A 16,671-nucleotide genomic window follows, 5' to 3' on the forward strand; every position below is an offset into this window, starting at 1 on the left:
AGAAATTTTCCATTTGTAACAGCTCATGACAATATAGCCTGTACGCGGATAGATATATTCGCTATATAGTCTGAAAGTCGGTCCGGGATCTCGCGAGAATATACGTTATTCAATATGGCCGCGTCCATATAAAACACTCGCAAAGTTCGATACTCGTTATCTTTTAGCGAACGGTTAAAAACGGATTTCAAAATTAAGTCTTTTGTATCATTAATCACTGCCATTCTGATCACTCGACACGCTGGTCGGGCGTCAGAGATCTTTTTTGAGAGCGGCCGATGTTTTTCGAAAAGGATGGCTGGTAAATTGACGACAACTCAGAACACAGCAGACGCTTTCTTCGCACGTGTGAACCCGACCACCGGCATAACAGAATGGTTTGTACAAGATCAAGAGTACGACTATCATCAAGAAGTGGCAAGGTCGGCCTACGCTGATATGCTTCACGACGATGAACGGGTACGCATTCACTCAGCCTCGTGTTCACATGTGTCACCGCTAAGGCAAGGCACACTGTAGCTGCAAAATTGTAGCTCTATGGTGAGGCGGTCGGTGAGTTTTGGTTTTTGCGACTTCGCTCACCAGTAGAGCTACAATGCCGAAGGCCCTGTAGCATTCAAAATAAGCGTGTCGCTCATGACGCAGCATTTTGATGTGAAATCCCACATATTTACTGCATTTGGTAGTACTGATTTATCACTACTGAAGATAAAACACTATACTACACTATAATAAACCTTGTCATTTATGTGGTTTGGTATTCGTTCAAACACGTCGATCGCATTCCAAAAACACTGAGCATGTTTCTGTGAGCTGCCATTACCGGAAGTTGGTAATGACGGCTCCCAGAAATGTTTTTGGAATGCGATCGATGTGTTTGAACAAATACCAAACCCCATAAACGACAAGGTTAGTGTAGTCATGGAGGTAGTATAGTGTTTAGTCTTTAGGGACCGTTCAGTGATAAATCGGTATGACCAAATGCAGTAAGTATGTGGGATTTCACATCAAAATGCCGCGTCATGTGCGACGCGCTTATTTTGAATGCTACAGGGCCTTCGGCATTGTAGCTCTACTGGTGAGCGAAGTCGCAAAAACCAAAACTCACCGACCGCCTCACTGTAGAGCTACAATTTTGCAGCTAGGCACACTGCACCAAAAGGGGATTCTCTCTCTCGATAGGGAGAAAATCTCCCGATCGGGAGACTTTCTAGAAATGTTACATGTATTTTGATACAGCTATTTAATGGCACTTTTTTCTCTAAAATGACAGAATTCTCCCGATCAGAAGACTTTGTCAAAAATGTGTGGCAGTTTCAAAGTGTTATTAAATGAATGAATTCTGGAATTTCTGGGACATGACTTTGACGTTAAAAAGTACAAATGGAGTTGTTCCACTCTGCCACAGTCTTGAGGGACCGTGACTCTGCGGAAATACTTTTGTCACATAGTAGCTGCAAAATTGTAGCTCTACGGTGAGGCGGTCGGTGAGTTTTGGTTTTTGCGACATCGCTCACCAGTAGAGCTACAATGCCGAAGGCCCTGTAGCATACAAAATAAGCATGCTGCACATGGCACGGCATTTTGATGTAAAATCCCATATATTTACTGCATTTGGTCGTACCGATTTATCATTACTGAAGACTAAACAGTAGACTGCTCTAACCTTGTCGTTTATGGGGTTTGGTATTTGTTCAAATACGTCGATGGCGTTTCAAAAACATTTCTTGGAGCCGCCATTACCAACTTCCGGTAATGGCGGCTCCCAGAAACACGCTCAATGTTTATGGAACGCGATCGACGTGTTCGCGCTAATACCAAACCCCATAAACGACAAGGTTAGTGTAGTATAGTGTTTAGTCTTCAGTAGTGATAAATCGGTACGACCAAATGCAGTAAATATGCGGGATTTTACATGAAAATGCCGCGCCATGTCCGGCGCGCTTATTTTGTATGCTACAGGGCCTTCGGCATTGTAGCTCTACTGGTGAGCGATGTCGCAAAAACCAAAACTCACCGACCGCCTCACCGTAGAGCTACAATTTTGCAGCTAGTCACATAGGTGACAATTTGCTGTATGCCTTTTCTACAGAGGGTATCACTATTATTGAATAATTGTGAAAATATGCAACTAAAGCAATGGTGAACTTTTTCTGACAGTGGTAAAACCACCCCTTGATAATGAACATACTGGTACACTTTTCTAAATGCAAAAATGTCTATTAAATTTGGCACAACCATTCTATCAAAAGAAGTCTCCATACCGGGAAAAATTCACCTACCGGTAATCAGGTTTTCTTCTGATCATGAGATTTTTCTTGGAGCAGCCATAAGCAACTTCCCACGCTCAATGTTTTTTGAACACGATCGACGTGTTTGAAGTGTAGTATAGTGTTTAGTCTTCAATAGTGATAAATCGTTACAACCAAATGCAGTAAATATGTAGGATTTCACACCAAAATGCTGCACCATGTGCAACACACTTATTTGGAACGCTACAGGGCCATCAGCATTGTAGCTACTGTTGAGCGAGGTTGCAAAACCAAACTCACCGACTGCCTCACCATAGAGCTACAATTTTGCAGCTACTCTAGGTTTTGCCTGGGTATTTGGGTCAGACGGCAAAAGCAGGGTTGACGTCCAACCCTCATACCCAGGCAAAACCTCGAGATACAGTTTTGTCATCTAACCTACAACCACTGAAATGCAGCAATGAACTAGCTTACTGTACACAAAGTGTGACCCTGTGGTTTCCCTTGCATGTCAAACTTCACCCTGCAACTTATACATTCATTCAGTTTCTCATATTATGTGCCTTGCCAATCAAGTTGTTTGTTTGATAGCAACATACCTTTAAAACTGAATGTTATATGTTAACTACAGCAGAGACTGGGACAAAGATAAAAGTAAATAATTTTTTTAAAGAAGTCTGTAGGGACTAGGCCTACATTGGAATGTTTGGCTGCTGATGACGCTGCCACTCCCACTTTCAGGCTACTGGGAAACTGTTATATTTTATATGACATGGTCAAACCAAGATGAGATAGAGGGACTATGGTCAAACTCAAAGATGGATGAAATGGCAACTACAAAATAACAGTTACTGTTTATAAAAATGTTAGCAGCCTTACAACTATCACAACTAAATAATTATTCAACCAGAAAATGTAAAAGTACAATGTAATGAAAGCTTGAAAACATGCATGCTTCACTGACAGCTTAAAGAAACCTCTAATTTTGAAGAACAAACACTTTTTGTTTTTCTACATAATAAGCGCCTCCTGAGATTGAATAAAACATTTTTTATCATAATTTATACTTCTTTACACGTATATTACTATGTTCAAAAAAAGCTATTCTTAGAGGAGAATACAAAGTTATAAGCATTCATATTTGATTGAGTTCTAATGACATGCCATGGTATACTGATTAGCATACTTCTTGACCCTCTAATTTGCAGAATAAGAAATACTACGCTGGAATAAGGGAAGCTGTGAAAATCATTCATGACAGAGGACTCAAGGCACATGTACTTGACATTGGTACAGGGACTGGTCTGCTGTCCATGATGGCCGCTGAAGCAGGTGCAGAGATGGTGACAGCATGTGAGGTTGGTCATAGACTAAAATGGTACATGATATTCAACCCTCCCACTGTCGATTTTATAACTCCACCCTACCCCCACCCCCACCTCCCAGTTCCTTGTATATTATAAGCCAATCTATGTCCCAGTAATTGTGTTAAGCAAAACATTTGTTTTGGGGGTGAAACTTCAGAAAGTCTAGCAAACACTAAGTTCATGGTGATGGCCTTGCTGCCAGTTGTGTACATGACATGATCCATGGTTTCTCTGTATATAATCATTTGCACTTTAGTCTCTTCCTAGTTCTGAACACAGTCTTGTGCCTATCTCCTGTCATCATCTAGCCTGTTTGTTTTTAGTGTTACTGTTGAGGCATTTAATGACAAAGCATCAGTCAATGAGTGTACAATTCACCATGCAAGATTTCTGACTCGAAAGGGGTGAATTATTTCTTTTAAAATGTCTTTGCCATAGCTCAACACATACGTGTCATCATTACAGTTTCTGGAATCTAAAAGAAATTTCTTGCTGGCATAGGTAATATGTCACTTCAGTGTGAAAGAATTGCCAGGAGTTTGCTTCATGTGTTTTGTTGGCTTCAAATTTATATTTTATACCAGGCTTTTGAGCCAATGGCTCGTACAGCCAAGGTGATCATCAAGAAAAATGGATTTGCGGACAGAATAAAAGTTGTTTCCAAGAGATCCAAAGACATGACAGTCGGACCAGGTAAGATGGAATCAAAATTATTTTCTGTTTTGGCAAGACTGAGTGGACACAAAGAAATTTTGCAACCAAAGGTGTGTCCACTAAGCTTCAGTGGTCCCCTTGGTTTAGTGCCTCAGTAAGTGTAACTGGTTGAGTGGTTTTTTTTTTAAAATTCTGTATATTGGCTATTGTTGGTGGTTCTACCGGGTATTGTTATTTTTTTATATTAATTTATGCTCTCTCTCAGATGGTGATATGCCTTACAAGGCAAATATTTTGGCAACTGAAGTCTTTGATACTGAGCTGATCGGAGAGGGTGCGATACCAACATACAAGCATGCTTTGGAGCACCTACTTGAGGTATGAAACAGAATATGACTAGAAGACTTTGGAACTATCCATGGGTAGCTCTTTCACACTGCCATGGTGTGACCCAATGCTATTACGTTCTGTGGTGGATTTGGACTTCTACATGCATATAGGGAAATGGGTGGGATAGAGTAAGAGTTCTTGACAAGATTTTCAGAGCCAAGAGGATGAAAAGGAATGTTTGATTAAAAGTTAGCAGGAGGTTAACTACAAACTCTTCCACAGCTGACCAGCTTATATGCATTATGCTGAATAAATAGACTCTATTCTCACTTTTTATACTCATTTATTTTATTATTATATCTCAGTCCGTTGTTGCATGCAGAACAGATAATTCAGACTTTTAAAACTACAAGGATAATGTTGACCACATACATATTGACTGTTAAATCATAATGTACTGTATATCACAGCCCAAAAAGAAGGGACTATGTGCTCAAGGTAGGTGACCATTTGCCTGACGTCAGGAGGGCAAATTGTCTCCTGCTTTGAGGCTACATAGTCCCATGTTCAGTCTATCATGTTTTTATTATGTGCCTCTCTTACGTAGTTTTCACTCCAACTTTTAGGGGTTACATCAAATGACAATCATCTGCTTTGTTTCCATTGTGGACAAAAATCTGTTGAAAAATTTGGAATGAATTTCATCATCAAACAGTTTTTGGACACCGTGGTGCGAAGCACCAAAGGTGTCCTATGTCGCCACAATGTCTGTGTGTGTGTCCGTCTGTCCGTCCGTCTGTCCGCCGTCTGTCCGTCCGTCCGTAGACAGATTTTGTTCCACTCATAACTTAAGAACCCTTAGGTCCAATGTCATGCAATTTGGTATTTGGTATTATCATGATGAGACTTAGATCTGATTAGATTTTGGTGGGTGTGGCTTATTAATTAATTGCTCATTTGCATATTTTATGACTTTTTTCGTTCACGCAGATATCTCAGAGACGCCTGGAGCGATTTCGTTCAAACTTGGTAAAAGGATAGTACTCTACCTCATACAGATGCACGTTGATTTGTTTCACAATGCGATCAAATTTGGCCGTGTTAGAGGACTTTTTAGTTTTCACCTCCATAGACTCCCATGTATAAGGCAGTCCATAGACTCCCATGTATAAGGAAGTCCATAGACTCCCATGTATAAGGAAGTCCATAGATTCCCATGTATAAGGCAGTCCATAGACTCCCATGTATAAGGCAGTCCATAGACTCCCATGTATAAGGCAGTCCATAGACTCCCATGTATAAGGCAAGAAAAATGAAAATTTAGTTTCTCATCGTATTCATATTGCAAAAAGGATGCAGTGACACAGTTTTTAGTCCCCACAGATAAAGTCCAGGGGGCTCATAGATTGGGTCATGTCAGTCCGTTAGTCCATCCATGTGAGTCCATCCATTCACGCAGATATCTCAGACGCTTTGACAAAATGTCACGTGACCTTTGACCTCAAATATACATATTTGTTTATAACTCGGTAACCACAAGTGCTAAACCTTTCATATACGGTATGATGGGACACCCTATGATGCCACATATTGTACCTCATTAATTATGTGCATATCTAATTTTGAGCAAGCCTATAGAGCTAGAGGTCTGATTTTTGGTATATATGCATAACTTAGCAATACAATTTTTTTGACAAAATGTCATGTGACCTTGGTGAGCTTTGACCTCAAATATACATCATATTTGTCCATAACTCAGTAATCACTAATGCTACACCCTTCATATTTGGTATGATGGGACACCTTATGACGCCACATATTGTTCCTCATTAATTGTGTGCATATCTAATTTTGAGCGAGCCAATAGAGCCAGAGGTCTGATTTTTGGTATGTACGGATAACTTAGCAATGCTATTTTTTTGACAAAATGTCATGTGACCTCAATTACCTTTGACCTCAAATATACATATTTGTGCATAACTCAGTAACCACAAGTGCTACACTCTTCATATTTGGTATGATGGGACACCTTATGACGCCACATATTGTACCTCATTAATTATGCACATATCTAATTTTGAGCGAGCCAATAGAGCTAGAGGTCTGATTTTTGGTATATCGGGATAACTTAGCAATACAATTATTTTGACAAAATGTCACGTGACCTCGGTGACCTTTGACCTCAAATATACATATTTGTCCAAAACTCAGTAACCACAAGTGCTACACCCTTCATATTTGGTATGATGGGACACCTTATGACGCCACATATTGTACCTCATTAATTATGCACATATCTAATTTTGAGCGAGCCAATAGAGCTAGAGGTCTGATTTTTGGTATGTAGGGATAACTTAGCAATACAATTTTTTTGAAAAAATGTCACGTGACCTCAATGACCTTTGACCTCAAATATACATATTTGTCCATAACTCAGGAACCACAAGTGCTACACCCTTCATATTTGGTATGATGGGACACCTTATGACGCCACATATTGTACCTCATTAATTATGTGCATATCTAATTTTGAGCAAGCCAATAGAGGTAAATGTATGATTTTTAGTATATAGGGACAGACTATAGGATAGAAATTTTTTGACAAAATGTCATGTGACCTCGATAACCTTTTACATAAAATACACGATTATGTCAATAAATAAGTAACCACAAGTGCTATGTCCTTTATATTTAGTAGGATGGGAGACCTTATGACAACACATGCTTTACCTCGTTAATTATGCCCATATATAATTGTGGGCAAGCCAATAGAGCTAGAGGTCTGAATTTTGGCATATATGGATTAATTAGCAATACAATGGGTTTTTTTTTTCAAAATGTCACGTGACCTTGATGACCTTTGACCTTGAATATGCATATATATGCATAACTCAGTAACCACAAGTTCTTTACGCTTCAATTTTGATAGGATAGTAGACCTTAAGATGTCACATCTTGTACCTCATTTATTATGCACATATGTATTTCTTGGCAGGCCAATACAGCTAGAGGTCTGATCTTTTTTCCCGATTTAGAACCATAACTTAGACATGCCTCTTGTTTCAAAATGGGAACAATGACATAGACCTATGTGTCCATAGATCTGAACATATACACTCCAGTGATACTTCTTAATGACCTCATTTCCCTGCCCCATCAAGACTAATACTCCTATTACAAGTGGGACTATGTCATTGTCAATGACTTGTTACTTCTAGAATATACAGAATATTATCTCACATAGTGAGTGTCTGAATATTATTCTGAATTGTATTCTAAAGCACATTCTGAAAGGACTCTTCTGGAATATACAGAATATTATCTCACATAGTGAGTGTCTGAATGTTATTCTGAATTGTATTCCTAAGCACATTCTGAAAGTAACTCTTCTGACAATTTCACATTCTTTGCCACTGCACCATCTCCCTAATACATACTGATGACCCACGGTGTCCACTCAAGTCTCACTTTGATTATGCGTAATTTTGTGTAAAGAGTATTTCCTTCGTAAAACATGTAATAAGATTATTTTAAAATCCAAAAGTTGTCAAGTTGAAAGTAGTTCAAGTTCATTTTTAGTCAAATGATGACTATGCGGCACTTGACATCATTAACAAGTTACCATTGAATCCTATGGAATGTGCAGTGTATGATATATATGTGAGGCATGCAGTAACAATGATTTTGTACGGTTGGATAATTATGATAGCATAGAGTGTGAATATCTTTTAAAGATAAGTTTAATGTTGTATAATAATCTTGATACAGAGTAAATCAAATGTACAAAGAACTTTTATATTTAATAGTTGGTTGCTTTATGTATATGATGGCAAAATTTAAAATTTTCTTTTCCAGGAAGACTGCATCGCTGTTCCCAGCTCGGCGACGGTCATCGCACAGGTTGTTGAGTCTGACAAGCTATGGAAATTGCACAAAATTCAACCAATCAGGCTTGCAAGTGGTGGTGTAATCACACCCCCAGCAGACATGCAGTCTTGTCCGGGGCCACCCTCAGCGTATGACTTTCACCTTGACGAATTGTCCTGTGACCAGTTCCAACCAATCACGGCTCCGGTTGAAGTTTTGCACTTTCCATACTCAAAGGGCATGATTAAATGTTCGGACTGTAAGACTTTTGAAATGAAATCTCTGCGATCGGGTAAATCCCATGCCGTTTTGATGTGGTGGACACTCCAGATGGACACACAAGGTAAAATTTTATTGAGCACTGAACCTCACTGGGCCTCCAACAAACCTTACACTACAGTACAATGGCGAGACCACTGGATTCAGGCAGCATATTATCTCCCTCAGGAAGTTTATGTACAAAAAGGTAAGATGCTGTCATTCTCTTTTCTAAAATGTAGGATTTTTGTACTCTGAATTTTTTTTCTATTTATTCCAATGACTCACAAATTTAGAAATTTTTTGTGCAAAAGTGTCCAAAAAATATGAACCTAATAATATGTTTGTCCAATTGTATTAACCCACTTTGGTAGCACAAAGTCGAAGTTATTCTAGAGGTTGTATAATCAAGCAGCACAATGTTTTTTCACTTGCATGGTTAACATATGCTAATTCATGAATGTTTACAGAGCACTACTCTTGAACGTCAATAAGTTTCAAATAGCTATTCTTGAAAATCATAGAATGTATATTGGTTAAGCCTGTCAATACATATTTAATCAATAGTATATTCTGGGGTTTCATTTTTTTTTCATGCTGAAATATATTTGCAAATTGCAATGTTAAATGTGGTTTCTTGTGATTGTTGATACGACTCTCCAATAGGGGAAGTATTAAAACTCACAGCAAGCCATGATGACTACAGTCTATGGTTTGACGTGAAAAATGGAACCGATACAAGCCCACTGGGCTCTGAAAGACCTGAATGTAAATCAATAGCCAGTATAGTGTGTAGCAGACAAAGAATTGGTATGATAAATGATAAAGCCAGACAAGACAAGTATACAGCAGCATTAAGACAGGTAGGAACTGAACTTTTTCGACAGAAAATTGTGAAAGTGTTTTATATACAGTCAACATTAAGAGTTTAGTATAGATTCTGGAGTGTTTTTTTCTTTTGGCCCAAAGCATTACAGTATATTTGGAGGTATTCTCTATAGTCTGTTAGTTTCTTTTATCATATTTTGTTGGTACTGATAAAAAAGTCATAACCTTTCCATCACAGGAGGGAGAACTGAGTGAGCAACAACTGTTGTGATCATTTTGAGCGGTGCAATTTCTCCCGCCAAAATTTTAGTGCAAAATTTTACCAATTTTTATGAATTTTTCTGTAACTTTTGATAATTTTTGACCAAATGGACATCACCTTTCATTGGCTACAGTTTTTTTTTCCCAAAATGTTGACAAAAACCTGAGAAAAATTGAATGCAGTTCATTTTATAAAGGAGACAAAATAGACTTTGGTGCTCAAAGGGTTAATAACACTGTTGTTTTGCTTTGACAATGCAGGTTATACGCAATGATTCCATAGTGTTGTCAGTGAGTGACTGCTCGTTTTTGCCTCTGCTTGCTGCCAGGCTTGGAGCAAAGAAAGTAAGTTAAAAATATAATGTCTCTGTCAAATGGATGCCACCTCCTTTCTGTACATGGGTGCAACCACACTAATGGAAACAATTTGGTTGTACCACAGCTTCATGTTGAGTAGGTGACAGAGCCTGTGTTCGTGAGTCGTCATAAAGAAAATAATTAAAATAAATTGTCATCGACAAATATATCTACCAAAACTTTACGGGTTTCTCTTCTGGAATGACTGCAGAGTTAATTCTAGGACGCGCCATTGCGCAATTTGCGCAAAAAAATCTCGAATGGCCCTCATTTCTACCTTTGGTGCGCCACTAAGGGCGCAACATTTTATGAATGGGTCGGTCGATCACGCAGAGTTCACTTAGTTCATACATTTACGTAGCTCCCCGAAGGTCATTACCTCAGTCATAGTGTGCCATGTAAAACGATTCAGTTACCCTTCGACCTTTGCCCACTACGGCATATATGGTGGTGCATAGGAAGCTGGGTAGAAAGGACTGATGTAGGGGCAATGGTGTATTGGAGCCGTGCGCATGTGGTACGATCGATGAATGTAAACAACGGCTCTGGCCGCCGCGTTATCGTGAAAAGCTAGTCGCCGCTCAGATTTTTTACGCCAGTACTATATAATAGTTGATGAACCCAGGATGATCGGGCAGTCCCTTAAATTGAAGCGTTTGCAACGTCTATCGTCCATACCAGCGAAACGTTGAACACTGCAAGGAAAGCATTCATGCTTGGCCGGCCAGATGATCGTTTTGAAGAGCAACACAGTTTAATAGGTCGGACATATCTCGTTTTCCAGAGTAGCCAGGTCTATGCATAGAACAACACCGCTGTGTAAAACCCTTTGGTCAGAACCAATGATCGTAAATTTGCTAATACATACAAGTTATGTTTAAAAGTTAATGTATCGATCACTTTATGTAGGTCGTACGGGTTACACTCTCGAGTCTCGTGTTGTATGTATCAGTGTGATAATTGTCGACCAGTGCAAATCGGGGGCCACTCGGAGAAATCCTACCGGTGCGCTAAGCTTTGATCATCATGATCGTTTCCACAGTCAAAATCACAGTCCGTAGTAATTTGTACAGTTGTTCAAGTCCGACATCAATAATTCATCACATAAGTTACGTAAACAATTGAATCAAACCAAACGGTTAGTTTGCTGCTGCCATTATTGGGCCTGTTGCGTACGTACGGGGCCTAACTTTGCTGTAGGCTTCGTTGGTTACAGGTGGCCCGATCTCTAGTATTCTCCTTTTCTTGACTTGATAGACTATAGTATTTTCAGCAGAAAATTCAAGGGTTTTACATGTATGATCATGATGGCCCCAGATTTTCTAAAATGGCCCCCTTGGGACAGGAGTAGGGGCCCACAGTGGCCCCTTGTTTTTACGTCCTAGAATGAACACTGTGACTGTCAAGCGTAGTATACAAATTTGTATCTAAATCCAGGCCCAAGATATCCTGAACACTCAGGGATTAAAATTTTATGAAAGTTCAACTGGGAACAGTAATTTGTGTCACTGATAAATCTTGCCAGACCATTTTAGTTGATTTGACAAGGATCATGCAAAGTCAACACCAGATATCATCATATTATATCATATAAATACAAAAGCCTTCTGTTGCATATCTGGTGTAAAGTTTGGCATTCATTACTCTCTGTTCTCGGCCATGCCCAGGTGTACACACTGGAAAATCGATTTAAATCCAATAGTATGATTGATCAGGTCCTCACTGAAAATGGTCTCCATGACAATGTGACAGTGGTGTCCAAGCGAGCTGAAGAGCTGACCGCAGAAGATTTAGACAACCAAAAGGTACATCATTTCATTTGTTGCCAATATTGTTACAAAATTTCCAAACAAATTTCAAATTATACAGACTTGCAATATTTTCAAGGTTGCACTGTACTTGCCCAAAGTCTGTGGGCTTATTAATATTTTAACACTTGCAATATTTTTATGGTAACACTAGACTTGCCCTAAGTCTGTGGGTTTATTAATATAATAACAAAGTAAAGTGAAGTAATAAACTTCAGCTGACTTTTCATGTTGATGTTGGGATGATCGCAAAACCTGGTGACTAATGCATTCACAGGCCTGGGGCTGAAATTAAAGACGAATGTCAAACGACTAGTTGACTACTCGATGGTATAATTTGTTCCACTATATTTTTGTTACTATAAATGCATGGTCGAACTCTGATGTGATTGGTCCAATTAAGTATGTTCATGCAAATCGCAAATGTCTGTTCTGTGTATGTTTCCCAATCATTAGCTCTGACCCATTCCCATTTCTCTCTGTAGAGGTCAAAGTGCGACATGAAACACAACACACAACACAGTTTTGCCAAAAAATTGATGTTGAAATGATAAACAGCTGTAGGCATGGTCACAGACAGATCTAGAATGGTGTACCTGTGCGATTGACACACTGACAAATATCACTGGTATTTACATGTAAAGTCAATAACCACCTGGTTTGTCTTTGTAGGTTGATATTCTCATTGGAGAACCTTACTTCATGAATTCCATATTGCCATGGCATAATCTTTACTTTTGGTTTGCCAAGTGTGAGCTCTCTGACCTATCAAAGAAAGATGTGACTGTGATGCCAGGCATGGCCACACTCCGGGCCATCGCCGTAGAGTTTGATCATCTTTGGAAGATAAGAGCACCAGTGAGGAACTTAGAAGGTTTTGATGTCACACCATTTGATGATTTAGTTCAGGTAAGAACTTCCTTATCAGTAATGTAACCTGCCAAGACTCATTTGAACCACTAACAACTAACGATATATATTATATCAAACAAACACTTTGCAATAATTAAATTTTCTGTAATTTTTTTAAATTGAATATATCAAAAAGTGATACTTGTATTTCAACTGTTAAGCTGCAGAGGAATCTGAAAGACCATTACTTTCATCAAAGAAATATTTCAGTAGTTTTGCATTTTACATTGTACAAAGTGTTGTCATCACTAGAAACTACACATTTACGACATAAACATGTATTGAAATATGAAAAACAATGGTATCAGAATGTTTTATGACGACAATTGCGGTAAGAACAGCTGTTTTACATTTTTCATCCTATTTCAGAAATCCATGAATTATAGTGATAAAGGAGCAGAAGCTCAACCACTGTGGGAATATCCATCACGACCTTTGACCCAAGACTTTGACCTCTTGACCTTTGACTTCACAAAACCTATTCCAGAAAAAGATGTGTCTGTGAATGGTACCATTGACTTCAGAAGGTTTGTATTACACCTTTAATATCATCTTATGAGGAAAAACAAAAGTTAGTTTTTCAGGACCTACAAAGCAGTTGGCAGGGTGTTTGAAAGTTTCAGAAGCTTAGTAGAGACATATTGACACTTATTGATGGTAAGGAAGTCGAAGAATTTACTGGTATATTCCCCTGCATGGATGAGATATTACTTATGGGGCAAGAGCCAGCTAAAAGTGGACTCAGTTTTGCTGAAAGTGAAGAAACTGCATGTGTAGAGTTGGTGTTTTAAGGATCTAGAGAGCGTTGTTCCAACAATAGCAGAAGAAGTTCACATTGCATCATTCATGTACTTGGCATCTATCTCTTTGTGAACTTGTTTCAAAATAAATCGGCAAATAGTGGACAACATAGAAAGATCTCTCAACATTAACATTTGCAGGATCGTTTGTACAGATTTTATGCGCATCAAAGAACCAAAATAAAAATACATGAAGTAGAACCACAGTATATCACAATTTTGCTTTTCTATTTCTTAAAGATCAAATTTGTATAGTGTATGTTGTACAGTGCCCAAGCATATTTCCCTTCAGATGAGGGTTAATTTTGCATTTTATCTTGAAGTAGATTTGTTCTTGACTTTTGAATTTTCATTACATTACAGCTCCGGTACCTGTCATGGTGTTGTGTTGTGGATGGAATATGCATTGGATGGAGACACAAAGCTGTCAACAGGGCTGCTTCAGCCACCCCAGAATTTCAAGGACAAATTGACTTTTGACCCCTACACCCAGCAAGGGGTGTTCTTCCTGACTGACAACCAGAAGGTTGATGTAGACACTGAGCAGAGACAACTGAATTACCTAGTGAACTTCGACCCCAAAATTGGTGACTTGACATTTCGGTTTGAAATCAGTTGAAAGAAATCCTTCCTCATTACTCTTTTTGCGTAATTTCACTTCATACAAAATCAAATAATTTGTTGTGTTAAATCAAGAAAACAAAATTTCGATAAATTTTAAAATTGTCTTCCATGACATTGTGGCTGCAAGAAACATACCTGTAACGGCCAGTTGAATTTCTGAAATTTTAATATGCTTCATAACCAAGTGACTGATTGGTTTACTTAAATTGATGTCATTTTCAAAAAAATATTCAATATTCACCCAAAGTAAACTAAATGTCAAATAAACTATATGTAACTCGTGTATGCTTGAACATGAAAATGTTTTTATTGGTTCAAAACCATATCTTTCTTACTGGTATGATAGTATTTGACCCATTGCAAATTAAAAACATGATATATAGATGTCTTTTCACTCATGCTGCAGCATCCAGCATGGTAAACTTGTCTACTAATAAAGAGGCCTTGAAGACGTCTTCTTTGTTGAGCAACCTTGCATAGGTAACATCAGGGTCATGTGTGTGTGAAATAATGTTCTTTGATTTTGGTGCCAGACTAGAGTATCCATCTGTAACTGCACTAGCAGTTAAGCTTTAAAAAGTGTTTTGACTTACTGTACAAGATTCTAAGTTAGTAGAATTGGATTGCAGTAATTCACTCCTGTTCCTTACGTTCTAATACCAAAGATATATTGTATCCATGTTTGACAGCTGATGTATTATCATGAAGCAAACCAAATGCTTTGTCCTTTGTCCATTTCTCAGTGAACGTATCTTTCAATGAAAAATTCGCAAGAACTGTGATTTAAAGTAAATTTAGTATTGCCAGATTGTAATGAAATACTTTGATGAAGCAGAAACATTTCAATGCTGAATGTTTTCAAGCAGAACTCCCAAGTCAAGTGGCATCACTCCTTTAGTTTTCACAGGGGAAAATCATCTTTTTTAGGGTCTGTGGTGAAATAAACATGCCTCTTTACTGTTTCAAGTTTACAGTTGTATTTACGTCATGACATAATATCATGAATCAATGATTAAATATGATGAAAGTCTATTGAGCGAGACTAAAAAGTATCTTGAGGATCACAGAAACCACTTTGTCACATCAGTATTATCATTGTTTAATTAGAAGATTCAGTTATTTTGGTCTTCCAATGACTTGGATTTACAACTTAACTCTGCACACCGTGCTGTCGACTAGTTGTGAGTATCAAGCATTATAACGGTGGAGTGTCCGCCATTTTTGGGGGGTCTGCCAGTGTTCTGAAAGTCTGTCAAATTGTAGTCACAGCTTTCACTGTAACCACAAATAACCTCAGCCTACAAAAATTAGCCAACTCTCCCCTGCCACTGTAACAATGCATATTTACAGCAAGCTGTAGACAGAATATAATAATAACTGAAGTGTGTAATCTCCTTTTGTACTTAAAATTTTGTAGAGTTTGTACATGTGTGCCACAGTTTAACTCAGCATGGTGTGCCTAGAAACACAGCAACAGCAGGATTGTGGTGAATATTCAGTATTGCATTCCACAGATTTTTTTGACTCTGCATCAAATATATAAAGAGAGAAAAATCTTACAATTGCCAGAATGAGGAGTATTTTAAAATTGAGTACAAGTATTTTCTGTTCAGAAGCATTCCAATCAGGCACGCTTAACACACACACGTGCAACCGATCAATATATTCTGTCATTATTTTATTATTTACCAAAATTGGTTGTATCATTTATAAAAATTGTCCTTGTCAAGAGTTTCGTGAAAAAGAAAAATTGTATAGGAAATATTATAGCTAAAAAGAGTCAGTAAAGTTCATCACAGATTACTGACTTATGATATTGCACTTTTACCAATGTTCAACCACATTTATTCGCAAAATGTACAGTTGTCCAGCCAGCTCATCCAATTATGCTTATCTTACAAATACTAGTAACCTCTGTGGACTGGAAATTGCATTGCAATTTTTTTCTCCAAACAAGACTTATATAAAATAAAATCAAAATAAATATTCCCTTAACACAACCCTGATAGATACATTTCATGATTATTTTCTTATCTGGACAAAACCTGAAAAATTATTTGCCAGTAAAAACTGTATATAAAGCTGATTGATGTGCAACAAATAAAAATTAAAAGGCAGCTATAATGTGCATTTCAGAAAGGAAAAAATGTTGATGCTTGATATATGAGTGTTGAATGTATAGGGATCTACTTTTATAACAGTTTATGCACAGTTACGAGTTTAGTGATACATAGCGGCCGCTGCGTAGTATGCATAGAATAATACGCGGCGGCCGCTATGTATCACTACACTTGTAACAGTTTATGTTACAAGCAGTACCTGAAGTATTTCAAGCAGATGAAAAGATACTGAC

General features: G+C 38.1%; 1 protein-coding gene across 1 annotated transcript; it reads left to right on the top strand.

Moving 5' to 3' along the window:
- Window positions 1–107: 107 nt before the first annotated feature.
- LOC139147735 (protein arginine N-methyltransferase 7-like) lies at window positions 108–14,601 on the top strand. The gene is made up of 11 exons (XM_070718902.1): window positions 108–459; window positions 3,461–3,610; window positions 4,204–4,312; window positions 4,539–4,651; window positions 8,459–8,936; window positions 9,395–9,591; window positions 10,079–10,162; window positions 11,842–11,979; window positions 12,655–12,891; window positions 13,264–13,421; window positions 14,058–14,601. Exons 1-11 carry the CDS (start codon window positions 295–297, stop codon window positions 14,311–14,313), a joined length of 2,085 nt encoding a protein of 694 aa, XP_070575003.1. The 5' UTR covers window positions 108–294; the 3' UTR covers window positions 14,314–14,601.
- The last annotated feature ends 2,070 nt before the right edge of the window (window positions 14,602–16,671 follow it).

Source organism: Ptychodera flava, chromosome 13 (assembly GCF_041260155.1).
Source record: "Ptychodera flava strain L36383 chromosome 13, AS_Pfla_20210202, whole genome shotgun sequence".
Classification (NCBI taxonomy): Eukaryota; Metazoa; Hemichordata; class Enteropneusta; family Ptychoderidae; genus Ptychodera; species Ptychodera flava.